The 18,797-nt window shown below is 47.7% G+C and overlaps 1 protein-coding gene across 1 annotated transcript in view; it reads left to right on the forward strand.

Moving 5' to 3' along the window:
* The first annotated feature begins 322 nt into the window (after positions 1-322).
* The window catches only part of LOC119462577 (probable 4-coumarate--CoA ligase 3), a 105,196-nt gene continuing 86,721 nt past the window's right edge, over positions 323-18,797 (forward strand). Inside the window, exons 1-3 of the mRNA XM_049672289.1 lie at positions 323-415; positions 10,605-10,856; positions 13,053-13,167. Coding sequence (XP_049528246.1) covers positions 346-415; positions 10,605-10,856; positions 13,053-13,167 — 437 coding nt within the window. The 5' untranslated portion in view covers positions 323-345. The remainder of the gene's footprint in view (positions 416-10,604; positions 10,857-13,052; positions 13,168-18,797) is intronic.

An 18,797-nucleotide genomic window follows, 5' to 3' on the forward strand; every position in this document is an offset into this window, starting at 1 on the left:
CTGACTATGAGCTGAATTATTTTTACATGGGGCCTTATTTGGAGATTGTGCTGGTGTATACAGCTTCGAAGTCATGTAATCAAATTCAGGAAAGTGAGTACGTAACGAAACGCTGTCGAATTTGATACTCCCGTTAGGCCATGCTTTAGAGCAATATGCGACGTCAGCAAACTGAAAGCTCCACGGAGATTACGATTAGTAACTTCGCCTGGCTGATCCAGCTTCTTGCGATCCAACAGAGCGCTGGAACATCGTTTTATGGCAACGCAGTTCGTCTGCCTCCAGACGGGGCGCCCCCTTGGACCGAACCAGCATGGCGAGGTGATCTTCCGCACGGCCTCCGTGATGCGCGGCTACTACAAGATGCCGCGCGAGACTGCCGAGGTCGTGGACGCCAACGGCTGGTGCCGCACGGGTGAGTCTCGTTTCCAGTCGCATTACAGCCACGGTCTTTCATCCTTGAAGGGGCCCCATAATGAGACCGCAGTTTTCGTCGTGACTCGATGCACTCGGCTTTGCTTGTTTCAAATTTCTACAAAATCACCCAAAAGGTTATGCTGTTTTTTATTGCGATAGCAATTATATGTACACTCCAAGCGCATTTCTGCCGTCGCCGTGGTCGGGGACGTCGATGTGAGGTTCCGTATAAAGTCCAAACACGGTAACATCGTCGCCGTGCGCTGTACGCTGTATGTGCGAGTGAAAGCTTGCGACGGTGAGCCGACGATTGCAGTGCAATCTCGCGCGTGCGAGGGAGAACGGCGCGCGAAACCGTGCTTCTGACGCGCGCCAGGAAGGGGGGGGGGGGGGGGGGGGGACGAGAGGCCGTATCTTGAAAGCGATCTGCGATGTGGACATAGTGCAAATAGTGCCGGTAGGTTCGTATGCGCTGTGCTTTCGAGTCTCGACGTTTAGTTCGCGTTGAAGCGACAGACGCCACGAAGGTCAATTCGCTCGCTGCTGCTGCCGCGCCTGCTCACTCCCACGTTTTGACAGCGAGTTTCCGCGATCCTCGAGCAAGATGTGGTCGTATTTACCTGTGCAAGCGTGATATGATACTTGTTAATTTATATGGTAAGCGAATGTTTACAAGCTTATACGGCCGATAAAACTACTATCCTTAGTTCGTATGGTTGCTTACTAATTTGCTATCGCAATCGACACAATCGCCTTTTGGGCCAAACTGCGACATTTTTTTTTCATCTTGACCATGATGACTCATCATTTTCAGCCGTGTGTCAGAAACACTGACATCGTGATTGAGTGGGCGTTGTTACAAGGATTGTTTTCGCCATACTCCGTACATGCTCCGTACCATACTCCGTAACAAAGGATTGTTTTCGCCATACTCCGTACATGCTCCGTACCATACTCCGTAAATATCAACATTTATATTTCGACATGTAAACCTTGCTCCTCGTAGTATATCCCCTATATAGTGGAAATATCTTTGCTTCTTTTTTTGTTTGTTTCACGTACACTATAGATAATTTGTTCGTGCAGAACAGTCAGTATCATCACGATGTCCATCCATGCGATACACATTCAGATACGGTTCATGTCGCGTAACGAATGACGTAGCCATCTCCGCGATCTTAACATAGTTCATGTATGAAATTCCCAATTTGTCGTGATCGCCACCGGAGAATATTAAGTGGCGACCTATAAAGTCATTGAGGCAGACTGCTTGCCGACAACCACCAACTATACTGATCACTTTTGTTACCGCTGACTTTTTCACGTTGTTTTTAAAATCACACATTAACAACTTCATTTTTCGAGGTCGGGCGCCATTAGCACTATTACTCACGTACCGACAACTTCTTCAAGCTCAATGTTATAAACCTAGTGGGTCTCAGTTTTAACTTCTCCTTGTAGACTGTCTATGACAACACCTGTTATGTAGGACCCTGTCGCGTGATGGCATAACTTCGGATTATTTAACTACAAAAGTGGTATAAATATATGAAACCAGTATGTAGAACAATGCCTAACCACAGTTGTTTGTCTCAAAAGCACACGGCAGTCGCTGGAGGTAGCCATGTAGCTGCCACCCTGGGCTGACATCGACGCACCCTTACCCGAGGTGGCGGGATCAAACCTCGGCGGCGACGGCCGCATTTTGATGGGAGCCAAATGCAAAAACACCCGCGTCCCGGGCGAACCTTAAATATCCGCTGGTGGTCTAAGTTAATCCGTAGTCCCCAACTACAGCGTGCCTCATAATCAAATTGGGGTTTTAGCACATAAAACCCCAGAAATCATTCATTCATCAACGCACCCTTCCTAGAAGGGAGCCGCGGCAGAGAGCGGTGGTGACGATGACCGTTGCAGGTGTTAGCAGTGGACTGACTTTGAAGGCGCCGTCGAAGAAGGCAAACAGTGGTAGGTGGGACGTTGTAAGCTGCGTTCAGACACTCCATGGCCCTTCATCTCGATAGTCGCCTGGCGGCATTCAAGCACTACGCCCGGTGTAGTGGTGGTACGAGAAACCGCGAGCAAGGCCGTGCATAACGCGGAAAGGTTACTTGAGATCGGGGCTCACATGACAAGCAGAAGTGCTACCGGACGTGTAGCTTGGGGTTACACATATTTGCAAAGGGCCTGCAGCTGTTGCAGTCACAGCCACGCAGGCATATCACACGAGGGGATCTCGAGGAAGTCCGCCGGCAATTTGTGCCGTGTACATCAACTCGGCGCTGGTACAGCTGCGGTCGGTTGCATTTGTGGGAGAAAGCTAAATTATGCCAGTGGTAAGCTTCAGTTATGGCCTCATATAAAGATTGCCAGAAAGGTACAAGCTAAGAAATGTAAGCATGAAGTTTACGAACCGATAGCTTAGCCCAAAGAACAAGTATCGTAATTCTGTAAACTGCATCTGCTAAAGTATCTCAAGCCGATAAATGCAAATGTCAATTCTCAGCTTACGTGTGAATATAAAATTGTTTACGAGGTTTTTGTAAAAGCCGCACTCTCGAAGTAGTAGTATACTTCAGAGCAGTGTTATGTCCCATTTGGATATATCCATAGGTGCAGTTTACATAATAGTGATACTGAGTCACAGAGCTGTAAAATTGATGCTTCATCGGCTGTCTCTTTTTCTTTATTTTGCAAACTTCAGCCTTTTTTCTATAAAATTTAATGGCCTTACCTGCAGTCGGTGAATACTAACATTTAAATGCATCAAAGCTTGTGCATGAATGCTGAGCAAAACAATTTCACCGTCCCCATGTATTCCCTCTTGTTCTTCTTAAGTTGCCGACCTCCCAATTCTTTTTCAGTTCGTTTACGAGACAGCTGTAATGGAGCTACAGAAAGGACTGCCCGTCCTACTCTGTATGATGTTCAGCAGCTGTTGCTGTTATTATGGATAAATAGCTGTCCATATTGCTGTAGCCTAATGCTCAAGGTTGCCTAATCCAGGGTGAATTGAACAAGAGTGGAAAATGCTGACTTCCTAATTTTTCCAGCGGCCACAAAACACAATTCAACCGCATTATTCTGGACAAATATCGGAGACGTAAAGACAAAGTAATGCAAGAGTCCTGAAATATGTCCACGTTGACCCAACTCATACTATTACATTTACTGCACCTCTGACGCTCCGACAGAAAGAGCTTTCTCCAGCATATGTATAAAAGCTTATCTCCAGATAAGATTTTAATGCGAACGTTGATCGAATAAAAACGAACAACATATACTCTATCGAAAACAAATTACTGAACAAAACATTTGCTTGAGTTCTAGGAATTATTTAACGGATCGTTCTGCTTTCGTGGCAGGCCACTTTTTTTTCTTTTTTTTCAGTCATGCAAGACAGCACAATTTTAAAAATAAACAGCTAATAATCACTCATTGGACCTCTCCTTCATTACTACAGAAAAAAAGGTGATTGCGTCGTTCTGTCTTCCGTGCTTTGCTTGTTTTGCCATGAATCACCAACCTGCCCAGCCTTGATCGAGTGCACTTCTGCCACTACTATTCTGGAAACATTACCTCAGGAGATATTCCATCTTTTCAGGTTCTAGTTCTCTGCAGGTCCTGAACCCAATGCAGGTTCTGAAATGGGCGAATAAATGTACACGAGACGTATGATACACAATGCTTCAGTTATGAAAATCGTTTTTTTTTAATATTTAATAGTTACGGAAATTTGTTTTCATACCCTGTTATTATTTATTAACCTTTCTGTTCGGAATTATATGTGAGAACTATTATTGGTCAAATTGGTCAAACGTACCATCAAGGCAAAGGCCGCTTAAGATAATGCAGGTATTTTTTTTTCAGTCGTCAAGTTGTTGTTGCTGCTGTTGGTGATGGTGGCAGTGTTTTTTGTTGTTCTTCGTCTTTTTAAGTGGTTGGCGACACTGCGACATAGCTGTCAGTGACTTGAAGCTGTGCAGGCGCCTGAGCCAGCTGAGCAGAGGGCTGAGGTTAAATGTGGCTTCTCCCACAAAGGTGAAAGCCTGTCAGAAACGATACTAGAGCTCCTGAGTATACAACTGTCCCTTAAAAGCAAACAAATGTTCTCGCCTAATTTTTGTCTGAAACTTTCATTTGTCACATCTAAACAACGTGCGCACAAAATGTTTTCATAGACAAAACATACTCGCGGTGTTATTCCACAGACACTGGAGTACTGACCGGATATACCTAGACAGTGGGAGCTTACCACTGTCGTTAAAAATAAAAGTGTACAATCATTGCATTCTACAATATGGAGCAGGAACTTGGAGGTTAACAAAGAAGCTCGACAACAATTTAAAGAGCGCACAAAGAGCGATGGAACGAAAAATGTTAGGCCTAACTTTAAGAGACAGGACAATAGCGGTGTGGATAAGAGACCAAATGGGGATGGACAATATTCTAGTTGACATTAAGAGGAATGAATGGAGCTGGACAGGCCATGTAATGCGTAGGATGGATAACCGTTGGACCATCAGTGTTACAGAATGGATACCAAGAGAAGGGAAGCACAGGCGAGGACGGCAGAAAACTAGGTGGGGTGATGAAGTTAGGAAATTTGCGACGCAAGTTGGAATCAGCTAGCGCAAGACAGGGGTAATTTGAGATCACAGGGTGAGACCTTGGTCCTGCAGTGCACATAAATATAGGCTGATGATGATGATGATGCCTAGAAGGAATTATTTCACGGCGACAGCATGATAATGGGAAAATAGTGTACAGCTCCATACCTCACCACATGCTAACGCTGTGCCCAACTCTGACCTGCAACTGTGCACAGGAGCACGCAGGACATATCAATTATATGGTTAATAAGTATAAAAACAAGAAATGTTCTTTGAAATAACGACATACTTACCGGGAAAATAATGAGCTATTTAATTGCAAACCAGCCAAAAAGCTCCTCACTTGTACAAAATTGCCGATCCTTGCAACCTTTTTATGACTGAGGCACAAACTAATCCTTGCTTCTATGTCAGAGACCAATAATTATTTGCCGAATACAAGCTAAATTTCAATAACAACCCTGCTACGATACCAATTGCCCTAAAAAACTATTGCATGTAGCCAACCTGGCCGCAAGCTTAAAGGCGCGGAACACAGTGTCGGTGACGATTTTTCTAAGACCGTGCAGAACGCCCGCAGGCACCTTGTCGCTTTTGCGAAAGGGAAATCTGCTTGCTTTTCACTGCGATATAAAACATTGCACATAGGTAGTAAACGCTACATATTTGACGAGCCATCACAGACCGTCAAAGAAATAGCATAGCAATCGCATTATCCTACGAATCTAAAAAGAACTTCCCCTGCCACCCCGCGTGGCAGGGGGAGTTCTGTCTTTTTCAGTAATCGTTTATAACATACGTAGCTTTCTATGAAAACGTGAACTCGTATCAAACCTTATGCCATCATCCGCCAGTAGCTTACTGATACTAACAGAAACGTGGCTTACAAGCGAAATCAGTGACGCAGAAGTTCTGTACGATCTTCCCAACTTGGACGTTTATCGATGCGATCAGAGAGACGCACGTGGCGGGGGAGTTCTGATTGCCATGAACCAACAATTGGCCGTGCACGCGAGTTAACATTGACAGTGAACTGAAAATACTGTGGTTAAAATGTCAGTGTTCCCCGCAAACAGTGCTGCTGGGTGTTTGTTACAGACCCCCTCACCGTCAACCAGACTTTTCTAGTCTCTGAAGCAACCTATATATTAAATGAAATTACTTCAATCCAACCCAATGCTATTATTATCCTCTTTGGGCACTTTAACTTCCCCGGCATTAACTGGCGCAATGGAACTGCTTTACTAACAAATCAAACTGAAGTGAGCGACTTCATAGATGTGTGTTTAAATTACAATTTAACACAACTAGAACTGCAGCTCACTCATGTCTCGGCGACCTCTGCCAATATTTTAGATCTCATACTAACCAATCATCCCTTACATATCTTCGCGAGATTAGTGATCACAAAGTTATTCATGGTGTTTTCACTTTCTCTCCCCCACCACGCGACATGCACAAGAAGACAATTTGTTTATATGACAAAGGTAACTATGAGGCCATCGATAATGAATTAAACGCATTTTTTCTACATTTGCTGAAGAATTTAATACCCATTCGCTTTATGATAACTGGCTGATGTTTAAAAACAAACTATGTGAACTAAAGAATCAATTTATTCCCAGGATAACCATTCGCTCCAATCAACAAAAACCATGGTTTACGAGATCTATATAACTACTAGAAAATAAAAAAGCGCTTCTATCGTGCCGCTAAAATCAAGACGAGCTCAGTCACATTGAACAAATATTACGCTGCTGAAAGTGCTGACTTGATGGGAATTCGTGATGTGAAGCGAACTTTTTTTCACTATGACCTGCCAAACATTTCAGTTACTAACCCCAGAAAATTCTGGCAGGTGATAAACCCTGGACAAGCGCGCTCTTACTAACGAGCTTGGCGAATCGGTGACGAATCTAAGCTGCGCTAAGATGTTCAACAACGCGCTTTCATCACGAGTGAAATGGGGACACTTCCTCCTCCGCCAACCACAGTTCAACATGTCAGCCATCACATTAACAGCCGTTGGGCTTTCATCTCTAATAGAAAATATTAAGTTGTCTTCATCAGCTGGCATCGATGACATTAACTCTTAACTACTAAAAAACACGAGACCTGTTTCTGCAGCGTTTCTGTGTTTGTTATTTTCGCAATCGCTTTCCACAGTCACCTTACCAGAAGCGTGTAAAGTGGGGAAGGTTATTCCAGTCTTCAAATCAGGTAACAAAAGTTCTCCACTAAATTACCGCCCCATCTCATTGACAAGTGTTCCCTGCAAGATCATGGAGCACGTAATCTACTCTCATATTATGAACTTTCCAGACGCTAACGACTTTTTTCATCCTTCGCAGCACGGGTTTCGCAGGGGCCTGTCTTGCGAGACCCAGCTTGCACTCTTTCTTCATGACATCCATGCTAATCTTGACAGAAACATTCAAACAGACGCCATATTTTTGGATTACACGAAAGCGTTTGACAAAATATCTCATCGGAGCCTATTACTAAAACTTTCTCATTTGCATCTATATCCTCATATCTTAAAATAGCTCGAACAATTTTTAACAAACCGGTCGCAATATGTCTCAGTTAACAACCACGCTTCTAACGTTGCCTCCGTCACGTCAGGCGTACCACAGGGATCCGTCTTTGGCCCCCTTCTTTTCTTGATCTATATTAACGACTTACCCTTGCACGTATCTTGCCATATCCGTATGTTTGCCGATGACTGCGTCATTTACCGAGCAGTGAATAACATCACTGACCAAACAGCTCTTCAAATTGACCTTAACCACGTACAAGAATGGTGTGATCATTGGCTGATGACACTCAACTCTAATAAATGCATAATAAATGCATACTTGTTTTGTTTACCCGTCGTCATCGCCCACTTCGCTTTTCTTATCGAATTAGTACCGCTCTGTTAAATTAGTAGAATCTTATAAATACTTGGATGTCACTTTGGCTAATGACCTTACCTGAAACGTGCGTGTTACTAATGTGATTTCATCGGCTAACAAAACATTGGCATATCTAAAACGCCACCTTCGCTTCGCTCCATTGCATGTAAAGCTGTTAGCCTATAAATATTTAGTAAGAACGAAACTTGAAATCGCATCTTCCATCGGGGATCCGCATCAAGCATATCTCTCCAAAGCCCTTGAGGCAGCTCAAGATCGCGCCACTAGGTATATTCATGCTACGTACTCCTACGACGTCAGCACTTCATACTTGAAAAAGAATCTTCCTTATCGCTTCTATCCTTTCGTCGCCGCATTGCCACCCTCGCCCTCTTCCACAGGTTCTACTATTCGACGCTTAATCGTCCACCATACATTGTCCCCCCATCACGCCGGGCACAATGCATTGGCCATCCGCTGCAGGTAGCACAACCAAACTCACGCACAAATACATAGCCTGATTTTTGTAGCGAGCATCTACAAACTGGAATGCCCTTCCTCATCAAGTCGCTGCGGTCACCTGTTAGTCAAATTTCGTTCAAGATGTAACAATTTTTATGTAACAAATTGAAAGCATTGTAACACTTGTTTGTATATGTTGTATCCCCACCCCTTATGTAATACTCCTACTACGGGGTCTTTAAGGGAATAAAATGAAAAATGAAATGAAATGAAGCAATTCGCATTTAACCAGAATGCGTACAGCACCCAGGCGGACCTAAAAAGCAAGAATTTTTTCTTGAAACAAGTTATTTTTTTCTTCGAAAATGCTGCAGGTAAAAAGGTTCATAAAAATAAAAATCTATTTTTTGTTTCCACCTAGCCGCGGTCGCTTTAAAACGACGCCGCGAGTTTCAGACTTTCCTCCTCTTTGCCGTCTTCTGCTAACACATATCAAAGCTGCAATGCATCTTCTGATGCAACAATTCATATATAAGAAATCGCTTTGTGTAGGTAGGCGGATTGACACTTTTTAGGAAGTAAAAAAAGATGTTAGCGAAGTAGTAAAGTGCAGGCACTAAAACAAGTAAAAATTGTGCGGATCCTACCTACTGTGGGGATTGATGCGAGCGAAGCTTTCGGAGCAGTATGCTTTCATTGACGGCAATTGTCGGTGATGTTTTAGTTCATCAGCGCTTAGTGCAATACTAGAGTGGTGAGTTGATGTTAAACATTACTTGCTCGCACCACTGTTATTTATCCTCGTAGTACACTATACAAACAACGATACGTGTTTCTTTGGAGCGTTGTTGTGTGCCATTGTTCATATCCTGCCAGGAGGTTAGCTCTGTCATTGCCTCACGCAGCGCAGATCATCGCGGCAGAAGTGTAAAACTTTAATTAAACTATGGGGCTTTAAGTGGCAAGCTCACAACCTGATTATGAGGCACGCGGCAGTGGGTGACTCCTTTTTAATTTTTATCACTTGGGATTCTGTAACGTGCACCTAAATCTGAGTAGCGTTATTGCATTTCGCCTTTGTTGAAATGAGGCTGTCGTGGTTGAACCCGCCACCTAGAGCAACGCCATTGCCACAAAACTACCCCGGTGGATAAACAAGTGTTAATCTTATGGGCGGCCGCTTCCGTAATGTCTTCTAGACGCTACGGTGTTTGGCTTTGCGCCTTTTTGCTCGTGCGATAACAGCGGCTATAGTGCGGCACCCAAGAAACTTCCGGTCACGGGCCTTATCAATCTGCTGTGCAGCATCACAAGCAGCACACTCCTGCTAATCTGTATCACCACCATTGCCTTTCTTGCTCGCTATATTTAGCGGACTACGTCATTGAGCCAAACCGGAAGCCGTCCGAGGCGTATGTTTGTAAACAGCGAAAAGGTCTTGTCCGCTTGACAAATCTGCACGGTGTTTATTTTTCAGAAACAGAAGAAACGCACCACAGTGTACCTTGAATATAAATTTACACAGTTTGTCTGCCGCTGCTGCCGATTTAGTGGTAGCGTTTCCTTGCCTTTTACGTCGCCTCTTCCCCTCTCGCCCCCTCCTCTATGTATGCGAGCTGCGAGCGAAGAGTGGCAAGGCTGTTATTCATTAACATCGTAAATTGAGCCACTTGGTACGCATTGAATTTTCGGTTCTTGCAGCGCTCAAAAAGAGGGGTACAAAGAGTATAAGTGCACTGGACAGTGCACTTCTCCTCTTTGTGCCTGGCTTTGTGAGCGCTGCAATAACCGAAAGATGTTATTCGTTTCATGACGCCATTGGCTCTACCCGTACTTTTCCTCCTCTCCCTGCCCCTTCTATCTAACTCCCCTCTGGACTGTTGCGCGTTAGTACAAAGCTAAGCGCTGCAATTTCTGCAATGCTTTTCCGGGGTGCAACGGATAATTATAGCAGTCGAGAGGATATTGTGGAGACACGATGTGAAGGCCCAGACGAGTTTCTCGCGTCGCCTAAATCTGCCACGATTCCACCCATGAAAACGCACGCACTCAAACACGTTCCGACGCGGCGAGCAAGACAGCAGCAGTGGGAAAGTCGTAGGCAAGGAAAGTTTAGCTTTAAAACGCCTATTGCAAGTTCTATAGACACTACGCGGTAGGATCGACGCCGGCCACGAAAGTGCCAACAATTGCGTGTGACGACTGGTCCCGCCAGGCGACCTGGCATTCTACGACGAATCCGGCCGCGTGCACATCGTGGAGCGCCTCAAGGAGATGATCAAGTGCATGGACAACCAGGTGGCGCCCGCCGAGCTGGAAGAGCTGATCTTGTCCAGCTGTCCGGCGGTGGCCGACGTGGCCGTCGTGGGGCTTCCCCATCCCGACTACGGAGAGGCGCCCACGGCGTTCGTCACTCTCAAACCAGGACAAGACATCTCCGAGAAGGACATCAAGACGGTCGTGGCCGGTACGTGTTGGTCGCTCACGCGATCCTCACTGCGGATAGTTGATGTGTGCATTCATTGCTATCGCGCTGTGGGCGGCAGCCACTAAAGGTGTGCGAATACCTTCTGGAAGGTATGCGAGCACCACGCTGGAACCTTCGACGGAGCCATGTATAAATACGTCGGGACCTGTTTTCCGCAATCGACGCACGTCTTTGCCGCTGCGCCGACTGGGTTCACCCGAGTCGAGTTTCGTGAGTGGACGTTGCGCCCCGGTCGTTCTTCGCCGTCGCGTGACTGCATTCGTGGAGCAGTACGGGATTCCCAGCTATGTCGTTCAGTCCAGGAATGGTAAAGGTAGTATGGTGGCAGCATTTACTGAAAGAAAGGGAAAAGAATCATGTGCAATTTTTCAGAATCACAGCCCAATTTCTTGCGAAGTTGTCTGTTGGGACGGTTTATAAACAATTTCACTTGTCTCTGATAAAACCACACATTTTCAAACGTTACCCGCATATGCCATCAGCCAGAAGGTTCTTGTCCATTTTCGAAAATTTGATTTTGGCGACTTTGTTTCTTCCAGGACCGCGGGCCAACTTCCTGTGCCATAAATTAACCATGCATTTTAACACAGCATCGTTAAGGGCCCCGTGTCGCAGAAAATCTGGCATCGGCGTCGCTGCCGCCGTGTATGTCGGCGTCCGTGGCATAGAAAATCATCCCGAACCACCCGGACCGTGCAGGCCCTCCGCGTGGCGTAAGGTGTTAGTGCAGGAGAAAATCATCCCGAACCACCCCGACCACGCAGGGTGTGCAGGGTGTGCGCGAACAAAAATTGAATTTCTCACAGGGAAATCCGTCAGAAAACTGGTAAAGTACGACTTAACCACAACCTACAGACAAGGTGGCGTCGGACTGTTATTTCAATGTACGAGAAAACATAATTGTGTTACGAGAAAACTCAAACACAAACCCCTTTTGCCAGCATTTCTACCATACCAACTGGGGCGCGCTCGGGTAAGCTACTTGCGAAAATATTATCCAGATGGCGCTCGCATATTCGGCAGGTCAAATTGGGACTTCGCCTGCCTAATGCGTTTTGGACACACGCGCGCGCGTCGGTGCAATAGCCAACAATTAATAAAATAATTTTAAAAAGTCCTAGGGCCTCCACATTTTAATATAAAACGACTTATATTGTCCCTGGAAGAACATCTTCCCAGCAATGCATTTCTGTTCAAAAGTGATGCCGACTTTAAGGGGATCGGTGTAAGCTTGGTGTTTGTAAGCTGGCTTTCCCACGTTCTGTGTAGCATTGAAGCCTACTGAAAGAACAATGCGATGCGAACGGGTCCCGATAACGCTATCGCGTTCCACTCTTAAAGGCGAAGCTTAAACGTCCTCCATTTTTTTTTAAATTTTGGCGACACATCCCCCGTACGTAGGGTCCTTCATTCTCGGGTTTTATCATGCTTCAAATCCAAGGTTTAACAATTTAGCATTATTTTTAAAGCGGAAAACAGAGAACAAATTGGGTCTTTTGTTGTCTGGGAGCCGAATGATCGAGATTTTTCTGTTTACTTTCGCAAATGGTTAACACAAGCAATGGTCCCTTTTTGAACACATGTTTTTCTTTAATAATAATAATCTTTATTAAACAAGCGAAATATTCTGAAAGAAAAAGTAAATGGCGTCAGAAAATGCATAAAGTACGACTTACACAAAATAGCTTCGGATTGTTAATCGAATATACCAGAAAAAAATCTGTTATGCGGGAAATGAAAGACAACGACCTTTTTCAGCCGCCGTTTGTGGTATGTCTCAGTGGCCGCGGCCTCCAGGGGGTGGTACCGTTAGCCCATCATAGATCTTCATTCTTGTAGGCCTAGCCAAAGTGCGTTATTGAACTAATGGAATTTCTCCAAGTAAAATGCGTAGGAAAATTCATAAAGTACGACTTGCACACAACCGATGGCAGCATCGGACTGTAATTCAAATATGCGAGAAAACATAATTCCGTTACGCGAAACTCAAACACAAACCCCTCTTCGAGCTGCCGTTTATTGGATGAGCACGCCACGAAAAATCCCGTCCAACCAGAGCTTCAATGTGAAATACAGATGGCGATTGTTGTTGTGGGACTAGCTAAGGGTGCAAACTTCTGTAAGAGTGTAGAAAAAAGTGCCTCCCTAGCGTGACGTGCATGAGTCTGTGCGCAGAAAACCTGGCCACGTACAAGCAGCTGCTGGGAGGCGTCTACTTCCCTGCCTCGCTGCCGCGCACGGAGAGCGGCAAGCTGTTGCGCTCTGTGCTGCGCACGGACCCAAATTACAGGTTAGTGCACTGCTCGGCACCCGCTTACCCGATCTCTGCTCAAACTGTAGACATACCAGACACAATACTTCACAGTCATTTGGTCTTGCGTACAACGGTAATGTTTCTTAGGGAAATGTACTTTTGAAGATCCGGAATTTTCTTTAAAATGGCGTCACTGTGAACAGTCGAGGGCGTCTGTCCTTACGTGTGTTCGTAAACGACAGCTACTAAAGCGGCCGTGTCTCTAAGGCAGCACCAAGTGACGCTACATTATGTAAAACAGCCCAGTATAAGCAGCTGTTACCACAAAAGTGTTTTATCGTGTTACCTTTCAGCGTAGTCATTTTACAATGTCTTAGCAAGTTATCACCACTTTTTCGTATCATTTATTTTCCTGTCATTTTATCGGGGGCCGCTCCCGGAGATAGTGCAGCTTAATGATATGGGCTTATGTGTAAATTATTCCTCGCCGTAATGTTCCATATATATATATATATATATATATATATATATATATATTGTACCGGAGCACGTCGGCACCAGCTCTGTGCCAGCCAGTGTGTGGAAGAAGACGTTGACGATCGTGTGGATCGCGCTAGGTCGGTTTTCAACGATCCGGCTTGTTAAACCGCTTTGTCAAGTCTACCTGCAAAATACTCTTGTTGCATTTGGTGGAAGTGCTGGGTCGTCCCCTTCAGCGTCCTGGAACTCCGCAGCCGTACGCTACCATCTGCCTTCACAATGACCGAGGACGCCGGACCCTCGCGAGCTTCTCCCGCTCCCACACCTGTCGTGTGCTCTGGGGTGCTTCATCTGCGTGATCCTCCAGTCTTCAGTGGCACTGACGATCACGACGTGGAAGACTGGCTGGCCGAGTATGAACGTGTTAGTGCACACAACAAGTAGGATGACCACGACAAGTTGACTCATGCCATCTTTTATCTTACCGGCGTGGCCCATCTGTGGTTCAAGAACCACGAGGCTGATTTTACCACCTGGTCAGCTTTCAAAGAGACCCTCGTTTCGTTTTTCGGTCGGCCAGCGGTGCGCAAGCTTCGCGCTGAACACAGCCTCCGCGGACGATCTCAACAAATTGGTGAGACCTTCACAAGCTACATTGAGGATGTCATCGGCCTCTGAAGGCGAGTGAATGCGTCCATGTCGGAACCTGACCGAATCAAACACATCATGAAAGGCATCGACGATGACGCTTTTCATATGCTCGTGGCCAAAAACTCACAGAGCGTTACTGAAGTCATTGAACTTTGCCAAAGTTTTGACGAGCGGCGTAAACAGCGCATCTCCACACGTCGCCCTGGAATGCAAACGGCTGACCTTTCAGCTTTGGCTCCCAGCAGCGCTGGTTTTGATTACACCTCGTTGCCGCCTCAAATTCAGCAATACGTACGTGAGGAAGTTGCACGTCAGCTCTCTCTTGTGGCATCGGTCACTGAGCCTCTCCCCCCACTGGACCAGTCGCTTCGTCGGGTTATCCAGACGCAAGTTGCTGAGGCCCTCCCGTCCCCCGCTTCGCCGCCGCACGTTACGGTGCCGCCGCAAGTAACGGCGCCGCTAACTTATGCTGAGGCCCTTACACGATCTCATGCCCAACCGACGCCAGTCCCATCCAGCCCAGCCACCAACTTCTATACTCCGCCAAGTCCGGTACGGCCGGTTTACGTACCGTTCTCGCATCCGAGACCACCTCTAAACCCCTGGCGCACACCGGACAACCGGCCAGTGTGCTACGCTTGCGGTATTCCGGGACATGTTGCGCGCTTCTGTCGCCGCCGCGGACTCTATTTGCGCGATGGCGCTCCCAACCTTAGCCATGTCCCTCAGCAAAGCTACACACCGTCTTACATCGACGCCACGGACTCGTATTCACGTCGCCCCGCCTTCAGTTCACGCCGATGTCCTTCTCCCCGCCGCCGCTCCCTTTCCCCCATGCTTCGCCGTTCCAACCATGACCAGGAGGAAAACTAACAGCTGCAGTTCCTGAGGCAAGAACTGCGCCGTCGTCGAAATTTGCAAGGCCTCTTCTTTCGCCGCCTAACGAGATTGTAGTGTTTATAGACGGTGTCGCGACGAACGCTCTTGTCGACACAGGAGCAGCTGTTTGTGTGATTACTGAGATTCTCTACCGCCAACTGAACAAAGTGACGACTCCGCTTTTTGATATTTCGCTACGCACAGCGAGCTCGCAGCGCGTCAAGCCTTCGGCCACCTGCACCGCTCGTGTTTTAATTCAAGATGCGCTCTACATTGTCGAATTTGTCGTCCTTTCTCATGCATCCCACGCCGTTATCCTCGGCTGGGACTTCCTTTCCGTGCATCATGCAGTGGTCGACTGCGCACGTGCACAACTCGCCTTGTCTCCGTTCTGTACCGCAACCGACGATGACCCTCGCCCGTCTGCTAAAGTGGTTGTCGCTGCTGACGTCATCATCCCTGCCTTCTCTGTCGCCTTAGTGTCCGTCACCTGTGACGCTGTCCCCAATTCAACTGCACTTTTTGTACCGTCTGAGGAATGTGCGCGTCGCCGGAACGTTGTCCTACCGTTCACAGTCGTCTCACTTGATGATGATTCCAGTGCAGTTTATGCGTGTAATCCGTTTCCCTGCCCTTCAACTCTATTACATGGCGAATCTGTTGGGCGTCTCGACACTTTTGATGCCATCTTTCCGTTTGATGCGCCTTGCGATACGACACCACTGCCTATCGATGCCGTCACTTCTGCCGCCACTCCCGCCTCACCAGACCACGACGTCTTGCTGCGCAGCGTCGATAACGCGCTCCCGCAAGCTCAGCGCAATCAGCTCGTTCAACTCCTTGACCGTTTTCGGACCTCTTTCGACCTCGGCCAACCTTGTTTTGGGCACACGTCAGCTGTTGTTCACCGTATTGACACCGGTCACCATGCTCCACTGCGTCAGCGTCCCTACCAAGTGTCGCAATCCGAATGCAGCGTCAACAGTGAACAAGTCGATGACATGCTGCAACGCGGCGTGATCCAGCAGTCACACAGTCCTTGGGCTTCTCCGGTCATACTGGTGCGGAAAAAGGACGGCTCAATCTGATTTTGCGTGGATTACCGCCGACTAAACAAGATCACACGTAAGGATGTTTATCCTCTACCACAAATAGACGATGCTCTCGATTGTCTACAAGGTGCCGAATTTTTTTCTTCCCTGGATCTTCGCTCTAGATACTGGCAAGTGCCGATGGCTGCAGCGGACCGTCCAAAAATGGCTTTTGTGACCCCTGACGGGTTATACGAATTTAATGTGATGCCCTTCGGCCTGTGTAACGCGCCTGCGACTTTCGAGAGGATGATGGATTCTATCCTCCGGGGACTTAAGTGGCGTACCTGTCTTTGCTACTTAGACGGCATAGTTGTCTTTTCTCCCAATTTTTCATCTCATCTCGATCGCCTCGAGCAAGTTCTTGATGTCTCACGGCCGCTGGTTTGCAATTAAACTTGAAGAAATGCCATTTTGGTGCCAGACAGCTTACGATTCTAGGCCACGTCGTTTCACAAGAGGGAATCCTACCAGACCCCGCCAAACTGCGAGCCGTTGCCGAGTTTCCCAAGCCAGCCACTCTTAAAGAGCTCCGTAGCTTCATCGGCTTGTGCTCTTATTTTCGGCGTTTCATCCGTAATTTCGCCTCTATTATCGCCCCCTTGACTCAGCTACTTGCCAGCAGCGCTGACCTCTCGGCATGGAATCCCGATTGCGACGAGTCATTTACGACGCTCCGCCGGCTCCTTACGTCCCCTCCAGTACTGCGCCACTTCGATCCCAATGCGCTTACTGAAATTCACACGGACGCTAGCGGTGTCGGTCTTGGTGCCATCCTCGCCCAACGCAAAGACGGCTATGACGAGTATGTCGTTGCATATGCCAGCCGTACCCTAACAAAGGCAGAGTCGAACTATTCTGTAACGGAAAAGGAATGTTTGGCAATTATTTGGGCAATCAGCAAATTCCGTACTTACCTTTACGGATGCCAATTTGACGTTGTGACTGACCACCATGCCTTATGCTGGTTGTCATCTATGAAATACCCCATTGGCCACCTCGCTCGTTGGGCTTTACGCCTTCAAGAGCATGACATACGTGTTATTTATCGCTCGGGACGTGAACATTCAGACGCCGATGCCCTATCCCGTTCTCCGCTGCCGTCTGACCTACTTTGCTTACGAACTTCCACCTGCGATTCGTCGTCCCTCAGCATCACCGACATGCCGGCCGAGCAACGCAAGGATCCCTGGATCGCTTCTCTGCTTGACGTTCTCTCTCACCGTTCGCTTGAATCTGTTTCACGCACCATTCGTCGTCAAGCGCATCACTTTGTCGTTCGTGAAGGCTTGTTGTACCACCGCAATTACCTAACTGATGGCCGCAGATGGCTGCTTGTTATCCCCCGTCATCTGCGCTCGGACATATGCACCGCCTTCCACGATGATCCTCAATGCGGCCACGCTGGCGTATTCAAGACCTACTCCCGCCTACGCCTGAGGTATTACTGGCGCGGCATGTATCGATACAATCGCCAGTACGTGCGATCATGCCTTTCGTGCCAACGCCGCAAGACTCCCCCTCATAGCACCGCTAGTCCTCTACAACCTTTACCGTGCCCTACAAGACCATTTGACCGCGTTGGCATTGATCTTTACGGTCCCCTCCCCAACACTCCTGCGGGCAACCGGTGGATCACTGTCGCCGTCGACCATCTCACACGGTACGCTGAAACATCTGCGCTGCCAGCTGCCACCGCTATAGACGTCGCTCGCTTCCTTCTTCGCCGCCTCATTTTGCGACATGGTGCGCCTCGTGAATTATTAAGCGATCGTGGCCGCGTCTTTCTCTCAAACGCTATTGAGGCACTGCTCCAAGAATGCCGCATTGTTCACCGCACCACCTCTGCGTACCATCCGCAAACAAACGGCATGACGGAGCGTTTCAACCGCACCCTTGGAGATATGCTTGCGATGTACGTGTCCGATGATCACTCCAATTGGGACCGGGTGCTCCCCTTCATCACGTACGCCTATAACTCTGCGCCACAAGCTACCACCGGCTTCTCTCCTTTTTTTCTTCAATATGGACGTGAACCATCCTGTTCCATGGACACCATTCTCCCCTACCGACCCGATGTCTCTGAAGCCTCGCCCGTTTCCGAAGCGGCTGCTTATGCTGAAGAGTGTAGTCAACTGGCTCGCTCGTTTACCGCGCAAGACCAATGTCGCCAAAAATCTCGCCATGACGAATCCGCATCTAGCGCCCACTATTCCCCGGGAATGCTAGTTTGGCTCTGGGTCCCGTCCACTACTCCCGGCCTTTCGACCAAGCTTCTCTCGAATTACCACGGTCCCTACCGAGTAGTCGAGCAAACATCTCCGGTCAACTACATCATCGAGCCGCTCGAGCCATCTTCCGACCACCGCTGCCGAGGGCGTGAAACAGTTCACGTCACTCGGCTGAAACCGTGCTACGACCCTCCTGTGCTTTCAATCCCCTAAGTCGCCAGGTTGGCTCCTTTCCGCGTGGGGAGTGATTGTACCGGAGCACATCGGCACCAGCTCTGTGCCAGCCAGTGTGTGGAAGAAGACGTTGACGATCGTGTGGTTCGCGCTAGGTCGG

This window comes from Dermacentor silvarum, chromosome 8 (genome assembly GCF_013339745.2).
Source record: "Dermacentor silvarum isolate Dsil-2018 chromosome 8, BIME_Dsil_1.4, whole genome shotgun sequence".
NCBI classification, from domain to species: domain Eukaryota; kingdom Metazoa; phylum Arthropoda; class Arachnida; order Ixodida; family Ixodidae; genus Dermacentor; species Dermacentor silvarum.